The sequence below is a fragment of the Girardinichthys multiradiatus genome, chromosome 11, assembly GCF_021462225.1.
Source record: "Girardinichthys multiradiatus isolate DD_20200921_A chromosome 11, DD_fGirMul_XY1, whole genome shotgun sequence".
Classification (NCBI taxonomy): domain Eukaryota; kingdom Metazoa; phylum Chordata; class Actinopteri; order Cyprinodontiformes; family Goodeidae; genus Girardinichthys; species Girardinichthys multiradiatus.
In genome coordinates, this window is record NC_061804.1 from 27519248 (window position 1) to 27535835 (window position 16588).

Here is a 16588-nt window from a genome sequence, read left to right on the forward strand (position 1 = left end):
CTCCTACGTGTGCCGGTACCCATAAAAACACTAATATTAATCCCATTCTTTGTATTCTAAATAAAGTAAGTTTTATTTCCAACAAAATGTCTGGTCTACCCTCTGAATGATTATGTTTTAAACTTAATAATGCTGAACTTGAGTCTGAACAAATGATTGTTTTTAATGGTTTTATATCCTCCACCCACTGCACTGCTAACAATATTGCTAATAATTCTCCTGAATATACTGATAATCCATCTGTAATTCTTTTTCCTACTTTTATTTTAAATTCTGGTATTACAAATGCTACTCCTATTTTTTCATCTGTTTTTGATGCGTCTGTGTAAATCTGGACATAATGATAGTAATTGTTTATATATTCTTGTATTATACTTGAATCTAATCTACATTTTGGATCCTTTTTCTTTTCCATCAACGCCATATCCACCACTGCTTCTGGTAACAGCCACGGTGGTACTACTGGCAAAGGCAACATTAAACTTATTTCTTTTTCATATATTTGAAATTTTTCTGCTATATTATTGATAATCCAACCAAAACTCTTAACTTGTTTTTTTTCTTTTTCCCAGCATGGTTTTAAAATATCACGTGTGGGATGATCCGGATTATTGCTTTGTAAGTTTATCCAGTAATTTACTGCTAACTGTTTCCTTCTTAAATCTAATGGCATCTCTCCCATCTCTACCTGAAGTGCTGCTATTGGACTGGTTCTGATTGCTCCTGTACAAATTCTTAAAGCTTGATGTTGTATATTGTCTAATTTTATAAGATGAGTGTTTGCTGCTGATCCATAAATTATACTTCCATAATCAATATTTGATCTAATTAATCCTGTATAAATTCTTTTTAATGATGTTCGATCTGCTCCCCAATCAATACCAGCCATACATCTCATAATGTTTAATATTCTTTTGCATTTATCTATGATTTTTTCTATATGTACTTTCCATATAATTTTTTCATCAAACCATATACCTAAAAATTTTATATTTTTTACTTGTTCTAAAACTTGATTGTATAATTTTAGTTTGATATTTTCTCTTTTCCTTTTCTGTGTAAACACCATTACTTTTGTTTTTTCCACTGAGAATTTAAATCCCCATTGATTTGCCCATTGTTCTATTCTAATAATCTCATCCTGTATTTTCTTTTCAATAAATTTGATATTACGACCCCTTTTCCATATAGCTCCATCATCTGCAAATAGTGAGCAACCGACGTCCTTACCAATATTTTTAAATACATCATTTATCATTATAGAAAACAATAACGGACTTATAATACTTCCTTGAGGAGTACCATTATCTATTATATATTTATCTGACAATTCTTGACCAATTCTTACTTGTATTGTTCTTTTTGTTAAAAAATCTTTAATCCAGTTAAACATTTTTCCAGTAATACCCATTTTATTTAATTTAATTAATAATCCTTCAACCCACATCATGTCATATGCTTTTTCTATATCAAAAAATACAGCTACTACATTTTCTTTGTTTATTTGTGCTCTCCTAATTTCATATTCTAAACATAATGCAGAGTCATTTGTGCTTCTCCCTTTTCTAAACCCATTTTGATTTCTAGATATATATCCATTAATATTTAAATAATATGTTAATCTATTATTAATCATTTTTTCCATTATTTTACAAATATTTGATGTTAATGCGATTGGTCTATAATTTTCTGGTTTTGTGTTATCTTTTCCTGGTTTAGCTATTGGAATAATTATTGCTTCCTTCCAGCTCTGTGGCAGCTCTCCCTCCTCCCAGACTTTATTGTATAATTCTAATATTTTGTCTTTTGCTTTGTCATTAAGATGTTCTATCATCGTATAGTAAATTTGATCTTTTCCAGGTGATGTATTTTTTGTTTTCCTGGTTACAAAGTTCAATTCTCCTTGTGTAAATGGTTCATTTATTAATTTATTTGTATCTACATTATTTTGCATTAATTCTTTATATTTCATCTTTGTGATTTCCCTACCTTTCTTTCCCTCTTCACTAATATTATTTGAACTATGAATTTTACTAAATGTTTTAGCTAATATTTCTGCTTTTTCTTTATCTTCCGTTACAGTTATATTATCTATTTTTAATATAGGATATCCATATTCTTTTCTAATACCCTTCATTCTTTTAATCGTTTTCCAAATTTGATCAATTTTTGTTTCTCTCCCTACGGTATTACAAAAGTTTCTCCAATATTCTCTTTTTGTATGTTTAATGATCTTTCTTACCTTTGCCTGCTTTCTTTTGTACTCAATTAAATTCTGATAAATTGGGTTACTTTTTAACATTTTAAATGCTTTATTTCTTAATTTTATTACTTCACTACATTCTTTTGTCCACCATGGCACAATTTTTTTATCGTTCTTTCTTCCTCCTTTTTTTATTGATTCTTCTGCAGCCTGTAATATTTTTTTACAGATATTTATATTTAAACTATTTATATCAATTGACTCATCTATTTCTTCCAATTTCTTTTGACTTAAATATTTAAATTTTTCCCAATCAGCCTTATTAAAGTTCCATCTTTTATATAATCCTGTATTCCTGTTATTTATTAATATTCCTGTTATGATTTTAATGGGGTAATGATCACTGCCTACTGTTGTATCTTTGTCAATGTCCCACTCACAGTTATTGGCTAAACAATTTGATACTATTGTTAAATCAATCACAGATTCTGTACCTGTTTTTACATTAATTCTTGTTCCTTTTCCATCATTTATACATACCAAATTTTTTATTTCCATTATTTCTTCAATAACTTGTCCATTTTTATTATTACATTTTCCCCATAATGTGCTGTTAGCATTAAAATCTCCACACCAGATTACTTTTCCTTCTAAGTATCCCATTAATTCATCCATCAACTCAAATGATAATATTTTACATGGATTATAAAAATTTATTATTTTACACTTTTCCTTTTTATTGTAAATTTCAACTACTATATATTCTAACTCTTTGCCTTTTCCTAATATCTGATATTGTATCCCTTCTTTTATAAATATTCCACATCCTCCTCCACTTCCTTCTATTCTATCCCTTCTGATACTATTGTACCCTTTAAACACAAAATCTAGGTTTGGTTTTAACCACGTCTCCTGTATACATATAATTTCTGGTTTTTCTTCAATTCCATCTATATACCCTTTAAATTCCTGTCCATTAGCGATTAAACTTCTTGCATTCCACTGTAATATTATCATATATTTCTATCAGCTGGGGTTCCTCCTTGCCTTCCATCTGTTTCCAACTTTTTATTAATGTTTTCCCAAGATCCTTCTTTAAACCCTAAGAACTTTTCTGCTCCTCTGACTATTATTTTAATCTTTTCTGTTTTGTGTTTAGCCTGTTCAGTGCAGTTAATGACATAAGCTATGAATAATATCAGTTTTTCCACAGACATTGTAACATTTTCCTCTGATTCTACTTTTCTTTGTTGATAATCTTGAATCCTAATTTGACCTTCATCCCTTGATCTTTCTTTCTGTACATTTTTGACTGCTTCGGCATAGCTTATGTTTTTAGTCATTTTAATTTGTTGGATTTCTTTTGCTTTCTTCCTTACCTCACATCCCCCGAATGTAACTCTATGTTGCCCTCCACAATTGCAACATTTTTCCTGCACTTCTTCCCCACAATCTTCAATTCTGTGATCTTCTCCACACTTTGGACATCTTTGTTTTCCTTTACAGACAGCTGCTATGTGACCATATCTCTGACATTTAAAACATCTTAGTGGTGGAGGAATGAAAGGCCTCACAGAAAAACTCAGATATCCTATTTTAACATTTTGTGGCAACACCTTTTCTTCAAAATCTATTAAAATTGACAGGCTTCCTACTCTTTCACCATTTACATTTTTTGTCAGTCTTTTGAGATTTTTTACCTTTGCACCAACAATGCTTTTTTTTAACTTGTCTATATCTTCCTCCATAGGAATGCCATAAATTACCCCCCGAATGATTTTATCTTCTCCTATAATCTTCCTCTCTGTCACTGTTTTCTTGCAAATGTTTTCCACTTGTAAAGCCTTTCTTCTTTGTTCTTCAGTTTTACACACCACCAGTATATTTCCATCTCTCAAGACCTTCACCATTTCAACATCTCCTATCTTTTTTTTAATTTCTCTAGATAGTGAAATAGGACTCAGGTTCTCTTTTTCTTCTTCATTTTTTATCTTTAATATTATTTTACATTCTTCCCTTCCGATTTTCCTCCTAACTACTCTCTCTTCTTCAGAACTGTTTTCTTCCAACTCTCTTTTATTCCTTTGGCTGTCTAACATTTTTCCTTCTTCTGCTTTACCTCTTCCGCGTCCTCTCCCTCTACTTACTGGCGTCCATTCATCAAAGTCCATATTATCCTCCTGTGTATCCATTCTGAACCATTCACATACCAGTTTATGCCTTTTACTGCCACTTCCAAAAGTAAATAATTTCTACCACTGTGGGGTTCTTAGTAGACCAACGTTTTCAGATCGAAGTTTCGCGCCAAGATCCTGCCTCCAACCAATCCTTTTCCGGGTTCAACCGTTGTCTCCTAGCTAAACTGTAGCAGCCCAGCTACCACACAGCTAACCCTATCGTCAGAAGACTCACAGAGTCGGCCGGAAGCTGGCAGACTCTTGTTTTTTTATTGGCAGAAGGTAACCAATTTAAGGTGCATTTACCGCCACCTACCAGGCTGGAGTGCGGTCATCAATAATCTCACAGGGAATATAATAATACAAACCTCAATGATATACACGAATGTGCGAATTCACATCCATACACACTCACACACACACACACATATATATATGTATATATATATATATACATATATATATGTATATATTATTTCTAACATAATTTGATTCATTTCCTAAAGGATTTATCAAAATCCTATTTTCTCTCTATTTAGTATTAATTTTAGTTGCTGACGTGTCCCTGTAGGTTTACCCAATACACATACATTAGCTTCAATCTTCTTAATCTTAAAGGAAGCTCCCCAATTTCAACTTGCAAAGCAGCTAAAGGAGATGATCTAAAAGCTACACAACATATTCTTAACCCTTGTGTTTGTTCACTATCAATTTTCCTCAAATGGCTATCAGCAGCTGCCATATATGCTATACACCCATAATCCAAGGAAGATCTCATGAGAGCCTGATATATTCCCAACAGCGCACTTCTTGAAGCTCCCCATTCCTGTCCAGCGAGACATCTCAACAAATTATTCACTTTTTTATATTTATTTTGAACTGATTCTATGTGCTGTTTCCAAGTTAATTTTTCATTCAGTTTATTTATATAGCGCCAATTCACAACACATGTTGTCTCAAAGCACTTCACAAAACTCTGGTACATACATTCCAATTAATCCTAATCATTGAACAGTGCTGTCAGATTCAGTTATTTATTCAAATTGGATAAAAAGTTTTTCTATCTAAGGGAACCCAGCCGATTGCATCCAGTCAGTGACGTGCAGCATTCACTCCTCCTGGATGAGCATGTAGAGACAGTGGACAGTCACTGGCGTTGACTTTGCAGCAATCCCTCATACTGAGCATGCATGTAGCGACAGTGGAGAGGAAAAACTCCCTTTTAACAGGAAGAAACCTCCAGCAGAACCAGGCTCAGTGTGAGAGGCCATCTGCTACGACCGACTGGGGCTTTGAGAGAACAGAGCAGAGACACAAAAAGAACACAGAAGCACTGATCCAGGAGTACTTTCTATGGGAAGGAAAAGTAAATGTTAATGGATGTCGCTCCTTTAGTCGTTTCACCTAGAAAGAAAGAACAGATAAACTTTGAGCCAGTTTTCAGGGTTAGAGTCTAAAGAGAGCACATAGAGTTAGTCACAGTAAAAGCTCAGTCAATTTCCATGTCTAGGAGAGAGAAAGGGTTAAACACTAAAAGACAGGGCCAAGTGGATCATCAGTAGAGGGTGAGCATTAAGTTGTTGCCAGCAGAAGCTCGGATGATTCCCCTCTCCAGAAAGGTGTCACAGGTAGACAGAGCCAGGCCAGGTGTAGCTTCTAGGAAGAGAAAGAGAGAACATAAAGTTAAAAACTAAAATAACAGCAAATAATGCAAAATTGGAGAGTAGTGTGAGAATGTAGCAAAGAGGGTGAAAGTGGTCATTATGTCCTCCAGCAGCCTAAGCCTATAGCAGCATAACTACACAGATAGTTTCAGTTCAGATTATTTAGTTAAACGGCGCTTATTTACAACAATGTCGTCTCAAGGAACCCCACAAAGGGTCCCACTGATGGTCATTGTTATACTAAAAACCACAAGGATTGGGAAACCTCTCTCTGTCAGACTGATTATAACCATTAGAAAAGAGAAGGGGTCATACAGGTAGCAGAAATGGAGGGTGTGTTTGCACCTCAACCATAACTGAGCTGGTTTAGGCTAAACCTGACTCCCCCTTACTCCATCCAACAGGGAGGGAGGAAGGCTCCCTCCCTGATAACCTAAGCCACTCTAACTATAAGCTTTATCAAAAAGGAAAGTTTTAAGCCTAGCCTTAAAAGTAGACAGTGTCTGCCTCACGGACTAAAGCTGGGAGCTGGTTCCATAGGAGAGGAGCCTGATAACTAAAGGATCTGCCTCCCATTCTACTTCTAGAGACTCTAGAAGTAGGTGAGCCCCTCCTTCTACAACTACAATATATTAATGAGCTCTACAAGAGATTTTCTGAGAAAACTGGGAATCCCATTTCTTGATTTCACAAACAGGGCTGGCTTGAGGTATAAGCAAACTTTGTGACTACTGGTGTCCTCCTTCCCTGGTGGCCCTAAAAGAGCTAGAACTCACCCAGGACAAGTTTACAAATGCATCAGTTTTATTTTAGATATCCAAGTTTCAAGTAGTTTATCTGTCCCGTTCAGTTATTCAGTTCAATTAAATTCAATTTAAAAATACTTTATTCATCCCAAAGGGAAATGAAATGATGTTGTAGCTAATATTATACAGGTTCCTTCAAAGAGCCGTTGTAGATGCTGATGGCTGTGGGCAGGAAGGATCTCCTGTAGTGCTCTGTCTTACAGCAGATCTGAAGAAGCCTCTGACTGAAGACACTGTTGTTGTAGAAGAGTCTCATGAAGAGGATGCTCAGGGTTCTCTATAATGTTCTTCATTTTATGAATCCTTCTTTGCACAATGATACAATGATCTCTAGAGGTTCCAGAGGAGTCTCCAGAACAGAACCAGCCGTCTTTAAATAACTATTTCTTGTCTTCTTCTTTTAACTCATTGTCAGGTTAGGTGGAGCGGGACGTGATTATATGGAACACAAGTTAAAAAACCTGACTGTTTTTAAATAAAAATGTAAAGTCCAATACCATTTTGTGGCTGCATCTTTTTAATACTTCTAAATTTCTTCTATCAAGAAGTCAGGGGCTATTCAGAAAACATCCAGGGTTTCCGCGCCGGAAGCCCAGGTCTAACTACGCATCTGCGTTCTGATGAGGCTTGTTTAACAGATTAAAAGTACCTTTTGAAAATTAACTGTAAGCAGATATTAAAAATACCTTTCATTAAGGCCACATTTCTGTATTATGTTTTTTTCTTGATGTTATGTAATATTTAAATCTGAAATGCTGTGGTTTCATCAGCTGCAAATCATAATAGAAAGTTTGAAAATATACAACTATGTATAACTGATCTATATAATGTGTGTCACTTAACAAGCTGTTACTGAAATGAATAAACTTTTAATATTCTAATTTATTGATTGGGTGTGTATATTAACTTCAAATTAAAATTACACAAGAAAGGGACCCCAAGAGGAATTCTGTATAGGGCCTTTTCCCCCCATATTCCCCTGTAGTTATGAGATACTGTAAGCTTGTGATGTCATGACATTTCCAAAATGGAGGCACGCCTGGTCAGCAGCTGTGGCAGAACCAGCTGGTATTATGCCCTAGATACCCAACCAATTTGGAATGTTTTTGAACAATTATCCATGCCATTATAGTTTCATTACCAAATTTGTCCAATTTTTTTTCAAATGCAAAATGATGCAGAATACACATTTCTGTTCAAGTTGAATTAAAAATGTAAACGTCTTAAACACAATTCAAACAGTGCTGATCTGTAATTTCAGTAACATATACCTCATGCAGCTAATCTAAAACTGGATGTTTCTAGGTTTTTATCAATTTAACACTTTGCTTTCATTGGAAGGGAAAACCAATTTCATAGGTCAGTGTTGTACCTTATCACTGCTTTATATCCTTAGGCCTTATTCTAATGTCATTTGTATGCACAACAATTGTTTTAAGGCACTGGAACAAAATTTTATCTTCTGGGATCAAGAATTTCTGTTTTGTTGACAAACCACCATAAAAATATGGTTAACCTTTTATTAAGTGATATGAACACATTTTGGTCACTGAAGTTGTAACATTTATGCACTTTTACATGTCACACATTAAATGTCAACATGAGGAGCAGTTTAAGAGAACATGGAATTGTTTTTCATTATATTCTTTTTACTGGCCACCCCTGAGGCGGAGAACCAGGTGGAGGGTGGACTCCTTCTGAATGTTGTAGTCAGACAGGGTGCGGCCATCTTCCAGCTGCTTGCCAGCAAAGATCAGCCTCTGCTGGTCAGGGGGGATGCCTTCCTTGTCCTGGATCTTAGCCTTGACGTTCTCGATGGTGTCGCTGGGCTCCACCTCCAGAGTGATGGTCTTGCCAGTGAGGGTCTTGACGAAGATCTGCATTCCACCCCTGAGGCGGAGAACCAGGTGGAGGGTGGACTCCTTCTGGATGTTGTAGTCAGACAGGGTGCGGCCATCTTCCAGCTGCTTGCCAGCAAAGATCAGCCTCTGCTGGTCAGGGGGGATGCCTTCCTTGTCCTGGATCTTAGCCTTAACGTTCTCGATGGTGTCGCTGGGCTCCACCTCCAGAGTGATGGTCTTGCCAGTGAGGGTCTTGACGAAGATCTGCATTCCACCCCTGAGGCGGAGAACCAGGTGGAGGGTGGACTCCTTCTGAATGTTGTAGTCAGACAGGGTGCGGCCATCTTCCAGCTGCTTGCCAGCAAAGATCAGCCTCTGCTGGTCAGGGGGGATGCCTTCCTTGTCCTGGATCTTAGCCTTGACGTTCTCGATGGTGTCGCTGGGCTCCACCTCCAGAGTGATGGTCTTGCCAGTGAGGGTCTTGACGAAGATCTGCATTCCACCCCTGAGGCGGAGAACCAGGTGGAGGGTGGACTCCTTCTGAATGTTGTAGTCAGACAGGGTGCGGCCATCTTCCAGCTGCTTGCCAGCAAAGATCAGCCTCTGCTGGTCAGGGGGGATGCCTTCCTTGTCCTGGATCTTAGCCTTGACGTTCTCGATGGTGTCGCTGGGCTCCACCTCCAGAGTGATGGTCTTGCCAGTGAGGGTCTTGACGAAGATCTGCATTCCACCCCTGAGGCGGAGAACCAGGTGGAGGGTGGACTCCTTCTGAATGTTGTAGTCAGACAGGGTGCGGCCATCTTCCAGCTGCTTGCCAGCAAAGATCAGCCTCTGCTGGTCAGGGGGGATGCCTTCCTTGTCCTGGATCTTAGCCTTAACGTTCTCGATGGTGTCGCTGGGCTCCACCTCCAGAGTGATGGTCTTGCCAGTGAGGGTCTTGACAAAGATCTGCATTCCACCCCTGAGGCGGAGAACCAGGTGGAGGGTGGACTCCTTCTGAATGTTGTAGTCAGACAGGGTGCGGCCATCTTCCAGCTGCTTGCCAGCAAAGATCAGCCTCTGCTGGTCAGGGGGGATGCCTTCCTTGTCCTGGATCTTAGCCTTGACGTTCTCGATGGTGTCGCTGGGCTCCACCTCCAGAGTGATGGTCTTGCCAGTGAGGGTCTTGACGAAGATCTGCATTCCACCCCTGAGGCGGAGAACCAGGTGGAGGGTGGACTCCTTCTGGATGTTGTAGTCAGACAGGGTGCGGCCATCTTCCAGCTGCTTGCCAGCAAAGATCAGCCTCTGCTGGTCAGGGGGGATGCCTTCCTTGTCCTGGATCTTAGCCTTGACGTTCTCGATGGTGTCGCTGGGCTCCACTTCCAGAGTGATGGTCTTGCCAGTGAGGGTCTTGACGAAGATCTGCATGTTTGCTCCTGTGAAAATTGAAAAAAAAAATATACAGGGGTTGGACAATGAAACTGAAAGACCTGGTTTTAGACCACAATAATTTATTAGTATGGTGTAGGGCCTCCTTTGTGGCCAATACAGCATCAATTCGTCTTGGGAATGACATATACAAGTCCTGCACAGTGGTCAGAGGGATTTTAAGCCATTCTTCTTGCAGGATAGTGGCCAGGTCACTACATGATACTGGTGGAGAAAAACGTTTCCTGACTCGCTCCTCCAAAACACCCCAAAGTGGCTCAATAATATTTAGATCTGGTGACTGTGCAGGCCATGGGAGATGTTAAACTTCACTTTCATGTTCATCAAACCAATCTTTCACCAGTCTTGCTGTGTGTATTGGTGCATTGTCATCCTGATACACGGCACCGCATTCAGGATACAATGTTTGAACCATTGGATGCACATGGTCCTCAAGAATGATTCGGTAGTCCTTGGTAGTGATGCGCCCATCTAGCACAAGTATTGGGCCAAGGGAATGCCATGATATGGCAGCCCAAACCATCACTGATCCACCCCCATGCTTCACTCTGGGCATGCAACAGTCTGGGTGGTACGCTTCTTTGGGGCTTCTCCACACCATAACTCTCTCAGATGTGGGGAAAACAGTAAAGGTGGACTCATCAGAGAACAATACATGTTTCACATTGTCCACAGCCCAAGATTTGTGCTCCTTGCACCATTGAAACCAACGTTTGGCATTGGCATGAGTGACCAAAGGTTTGGCTATAGCAGCCCGGCCGTGTATATTGACCCTGTGGAGCTCCCGACAGACTGTTCTGGTGGAAACAGGAGAGTTGAGGTGCACATTTAATTCTGCCGTGATTTGGGCAGCCGTGGTTTTATGTTTTCTGGATACAATCCGGGTTAGAACCCGAACATCCCTTTCAGACAGCTTCCTCTTGAGTACACAGTTAATCCTGTTGGATGTGGTTCGTCCTTCTTGGTGGTATGCTGACATTACCCTGGATACCGTGGCTCTTGATACATCACAAAGACTTGCCGTCTTGGTCACAGATGCGCCAGCAATACATGCTCCAACAATTTGTCCTCTTTTGAACTCTGGTATGTCACCCATAATGTTGTGTGCATTTCAATATTTTGAGCAAAAAACTGTGCTCTTACCCTGCTAATTGAACCTTCACACTCTGCGCTTACTGGTGCAATGTGCAATCAATGAAGACTGGCTACCTTGTTAACACTCAACATCCCTTTATTATTTACAAAGATCTTAATGCTGCACCTTTATTATAAATATAAAGAGGGCATTGGAAAATACAAATTTACAATAGAAAAAGATGGAACACACACCATCTATGTAAGTGTGTGTGCGCTCGCGTGTGCGTGTATAAAAAAATAAGACCGCGCCTTAGCAACCATTAACAGACACGAGCGCCATTTTGAGGCCATATAGACCTTCTTTGTTCGTCAGTTACCAGCAATGGCCGAAACAAAAAACTGTCGCGTCACCGCTATTGCTGATAAATTTAACACGTCTCCATACAAACCACGGAGAGCAGAGTTACATTAAGTTAAATTAAATGTACTCAAGTCCCACCAAAAAATTAAATGGCATACGTTACTACCGTCGACTCACTTTCTTTTGACAGCTCTTAAAGCCGAAAAGAAACATTAAACTACTAAAACATTTGCAGAACACAGAATACAATGTATGTTAAAACTGTACTTGAAATATACTTACAGCTTTTGTTTTAAACAGGAAAATCTGCGTAGATATACGTATAACCGATGTCTCTTCTTCCGCTGACTAATGCAGTTAGAGGCGCCCACTATTTTTATACCAAGCTGAATGTGCAAGAAGTTCATATCCGTCCGCATAGAAAAGTAGTTCTCAAAGCCTTTAATGGCATTTCTTTTAAGTAAAATAATCTGTCTTCGCATTGTGTTGTTCTATTTTAAAGCTTAACATTTAATTAAAATAGATGTTTGGAAAAAAAAGTGTTGAAATTTTAAGAAACACGAATTTTCGTCAGCGGCGGAATGATATCTCGGTTTGGTAGGGAAGGCATGGTTTCCAGAATCTGCCAGAGACGCCACGTCAACAGAACTTTCTCCAAGCTTCTGATTGGGTAACATAGATGTTTGTTTGTCTTGTGATTGGTTGCTAAGTAAGAGTAAGCAATGGATGATGAATAGCATATTTTGTGAGTAAAGCGTTATAACATACTTATTTAAGACTTATATGCGACCTTTGTTAACGATTTATTGTAGACGTTTAGGCTTTTACTGTGAAATGTGAGTTTCAGCTACCTTATTTTCGATTAGACGAAGTAAAACACGATTTGATGTTTTTCAACAAGCCCGAATGACTTTGCGTTTATGAGAGTTTTACCAGGAAGAACAAGTCCAAGCAATATCCCAGATATGATCTCATCCAACAGAATCCTATTAATACATGAACCATGTTGATTGTTGCGATTCCGATAGAACAACTATATCATTTTTCAAATATATTCTAATTTATCCAGTTGCTGAAAATGTGTTGGATAACATTGCCCACTCAAAAATAACGATGTGAAGTTTGTGTTATCTTTTTATCATAATGCTTACGCCAGTTGAGATTGCTCCGAAGTCATTTGTGTGACAGGCGAATGAAACAGATAATCAAGATGGAGTAGCTTTGACAGTTTATCCTTTGAATAACTGTCTATTATGTGGATGTTAAAACACTTTTCCCCCGAGGTAAACATATTGCTGACTGGACTGCTGGCCACTAGCTTTCGTGAATCTTTTAAAAACATTGATTAAACTATTCGGTTAAGATTTCAAGCTTTTGTGATCGCAGTGAGTCACAGAAACAAAATTAGACTGGAAAAATGTCTGAATCAACAAGCTGAGACCATTTTTAGATGGGGCTCTGTAGCCTACTTGCTATCTATTTTTGGACCGTAGACTGGATAACAGCCTGAGAGTATGTACAAGTTATGTATTTGGGTCACAGCATTTGCTTAGCCCACCCAACCAGGACCATGTCATATGACACTGAACTCGTGATCGACAACATTACTGCTTGCCAACAACGTCCAGGCTGATCTAGTTCAATCTTTAAGGAATGTGTTTGTTCATGTCTGCTGTTCTTTGCCCTACCCCTTCCTGGAATTAATTATCAGCCATCTCAACGAGTTTCAGAAAACCAACTCATAAAAGGAGAACAAGGTCTAGGCTATAGACTGTATGTACAATCTAGCTTATGACCCGTTCACAGCTTGATTAAAATGTTCATCAGTTGTGATAAATCTAATCTTGGTGAAAGGTCTCCATTGTTATTGTGAAACATATCAGTGTTGCACTTTGATCAAGCTCACTGTGATTTCCTTGACAGGATGACTGAATATTCCGGATCGACAGGTTTTGCAACACGTCACGCAGGTTTCATCTGAACTTTTATGTAAATGTTGGGTCAATAGACTGCAGTTTGCTTACCTCATGTACTTAAAGGCTAAAGGCCCATAGGTAATTTATACTGATGTTTTTGTTTGTTCATATTATTTTTAGAATGGACCTTGTGACACATTTAGGTGGTTGCCACTGCGGAGCTGTTAGATTTGAAGTCTGGAGTTCCCCTGACCTCCATGTCTTTCACTGCAAGTGTGTATCATTAATCTCATTTTGTGGTACTGTGTTACTATGGAGAGCCGTTTCATTCAAAATTAAGTAAATAAATAAATAAGTACTGCTATTGATAAATGATTAATAAATATTCCATGAAATAAATAAATATCCCAATGAAAAAAAAAAAAATTATGTTAAAATAAATTTTTATCTTGTTTTCTTTAATTAATTTTAAGAATTGCTGTCTTCTGACAGGAACCGGCATGCTTCTGCCGGCCTCAGCCACGAATTGAGCTGGGCCCTGCTGTCCCAGCGCCGCCCCACAGATAAAACTACGCCCCCTCATTTGGATATAAAAAATAAAAAGAGCTTAAAATGAAAAACGGGGTTAAAAAGTAAAAGTCACTGAAATACATAAAGTAGCTTTACAAAATAAAAGTGTCACAAAATAAAACTGCATAATGAAATAAATAAATAAATGAATCTTTAAGTAAATTAAATAAATCTTAAAATGAATTAAATAAAATGAGATGAAAATTTCTTTTAACATAATTATTTTGTTTTATTTCATGGGGATATTTATTTATTTCATGGAATATTTATTAATCATTTATCAATAGCAGTATTTATTTTTTATTTAATTTTGAATGAAACAGCTCTCCATATGTTAGGTCCATCTTAAAATAGTAAAGTATTCTTTCTGTAATTAATGGACAAAAAATGACATACAGGCATACAGTCCCTGTCCTATAACAACAAACCTTATTTTATATTGTGATGTCTTTTATTGTAATAGCCTGATAAAAAGTAGCCTCTATCAAGCTTTCTTCTAGAACTGGCTTGTATTTACCTCCACCCATCTTCTTATTAGTTCTAAGCAGGTTCCATGTCCATGCTAAAGAAAAAGCATGTACACTATTCACATTTAGCATGTTGGTCAAAAAGTTCAGTTCTGTCTCATCTGATCAAAGCACCTTCTTGTCCATGGCTTGTGGCAGACTCCAGGACAGGACTTCTTATGCCATTTTTGGTTGTCTTTTTGCCATTCTTCCTGGAAGAACAGACTTGTAGATTACGCAACAAGTAGTTACCAGTTGTCAGTTTGAATTAATATTCTCCTTGCCCAGCAGTTTAGGTGCATGGGCATGTTTGCAATTGTGCCACACCTCTTTACATTTTCAGATGATGGATTGAACCATGCTCTGTGTGACATTCAAAGCATGTAAAAATGTTTGATAACTTAACCTTTAACCTTCTCCACCACCTCCTCCTTGACTTGTCTGCTGTATCCCCTGTTCTTCATGATGCTTTTTTGTTGTCTAATATTCTCTAACAAACCTCTGAGGCCTTCCCAGAATAGCTGGTTTTATACTGAAATTAAGTTGTTTATTTAGGGGTATCGTAGCGAAGGGGAAAGAATAGAAATCAGTTCACACTTGCAAGATTTGTATTTGTAATATTTTTAAAAGTGATGTATCCTTTTACTTCTACTTAACAATTATGTTTGTTGATGAAAATTTAGAAAGTGCCTTTGTTTTATGAGCTGAGAAAAGTATTCACTTCGCCCCTGCTTCCTCCTGCCTGCTGTATTATTTATGTCAAAGCTCAGGGCAAACAGCTCTGTTTTAGTTATGCAGATGGTTCTGGCTCTGTGAAATACAAGATAAAAGGGGAACGCGTTGCAGAGTAGCCAATACGTCTAGGTAAAAATTACAACTGTTCTCACCTCAGCCTCACTCCTAACGGGACTCAGGCTTCATGGGGGTTTTACCTTGGAATGCTGTGATAAAGGGAGGCTTTTCCTTTTGGCTGGTCAGAACAGTTATGGCACAGCTCCTGAGCACGTCTGATGCTGTAAATTGTTCTCCTTAGCAAGGCTAAATCAATAAAGCCAATTGAGTGATAATCATCAACCTCTTTCTTTAACACATTTCTTTCCAAAACATGTATGTGGAGCTATCACATAAAATTGTGGTTGTAATTTGATAAAATATGGAGAAGTTCAAGGAGTATGCTGTATTTTCAAGTCACTGTAAAATAATAAACAAATGTATCTGTTTCTACAGCTGTAGCATTTGCACAAAAAAACAAAACCACCATTTCATCGTTCCAAAAAGTCGCTTTACTCTCTTGCAGGTAACAGGTTAGCTTCAAACACATTATTTAACAGTTATTTAACATATAAAAATTCTAATAATTGTGGTGTTTTCTTCTCTGTAGGGAGTGGACAACCTGACCACATACACCTTTAACACTCACGTTGCTAAACACACCTTCTGTAGAACCTGTGGAGTTCAGAGTTTCTACACGCCACGATCCAATCCTGATGGATATGGTACGACCCCAGCCTCAAGTATTGACATAAGACGATCACATCTGTCTGTTACAGTACGTGTAGAAAACAGAAATCTTATGATCACAATAGGGGGTAAATATTTTAAGCTGGAGACAGTTTTGTTTTGTTGTTCAGATCTTGTTTGTTTCTGTCTGTTTACGCCCTCAGGTGTTGCTCCGCACTGTCTGGATCCAGGGACTGTTCGCAGCATCATAGTGGAGAAGTTTTGCGGGGAGCAGTGGGAAGAGAGCCTGCAAGCTCACAACAGCATCAAAGACATGTCTAAACCTGGAGCGGACCTGCTGCAAAAATAACTAACTAAAAAATAGTGAAACAGCATTCAAATCACTCACAGCATATGAGTAAAAATTATTCAGCTATTGCTGCTGTTATTGTTCTTATTGTTCGTATTGTACTTTACTGTTCTTCTTTTGTATTTGGTTTTTCTTTTTTTTTTGGAACGTAGTTTTTACCTTTTGTTATACGTTCAATAAAACTCAAATTCATAATTCAAATTCAAACTCTTTAAACGAACATTTT

The 16588-nt window shown here is 38.0% G+C and overlaps 2 protein-coding genes across 5 annotated transcripts in view; one reads left to right on the forward strand and one right to left on the reverse strand.

The window, feature by feature from the left end:
- Positions 1-11997, reverse strand: part of ubb (ubiquitin B) — a 59875-nt gene extending 47878 nt beyond the window's left edge. The window contains exons 1-2 of the mRNA XM_047379349.1: positions 11843-11997; positions 8511-10109 (exon numbers count right to left, since the gene is read on the reverse strand). Coding sequence (XP_047235305.1) covers positions 8511-10101 — 1591 coding nt within the window. The 5' untranslated portion in view covers positions 10102-10109; positions 11843-11997. The remainder of the gene's footprint in view (positions 1-8510; positions 10110-11842) is intronic.
- A 227-nt stretch (positions 11998-12224) lies between these two features.
- On the forward strand, positions 12225-16563 carry cenpv (centromere protein V). Of its 4 annotated transcripts, none has more exons than XM_047379346.1 (6): positions 12225-12305; positions 13484-13549; positions 13657-13749; positions 15780-15849; positions 15934-16048; positions 16217-16563. In XM_047379346.1, exons 3-6 carry the CDS (start codon positions 13658-13660, stop codon positions 16360-16362), a joined length of 423 nt encoding a protein of 140 aa, XP_047235302.1. In that variant the 5' UTR covers positions 12225-12305; positions 13484-13549; position 13657; the 3' UTR covers positions 16363-16563. The 4 variants fall into 4 exon arrangements, with proteins under 4 accessions (XP_047235302.1, XP_047235303.1, XP_047235299.1 ...); XM_047379347.1 differs by having other exon boundaries at positions 15934-16101; positions 16217-16430; XM_047379343.1 differs by lacking the exon at positions 12225-12305 and having other exon boundaries at positions 15934-16563.
- Positions 16564-16588: the final 25 nt, after the last annotated feature.

Bases quoted from the DNA above. Each gene is read 5' to 3' on its own strand.
- cenpv (XM_047379343.1), top strand. From the start codon at position 13,658: ATGGACCTTGTGACACATTTAGGTGGTTGCCACTGCGGAGCTGTTAGA. The intron at 13,750-15,779 runs GTGTGTATCATT...CTGTTTCTACAG, and splicing joins CTCCATGTCTTTCACTGCAA to CTGTAGCATTTGCACAAAAA. The intron at 15,850-15,933 runs GTAACAGGTTAG...TCTTCTCTGTAG, and splicing joins GTCGCTTTACTCTCTTGCAG to GGAGTGGACAACCTGACCAC.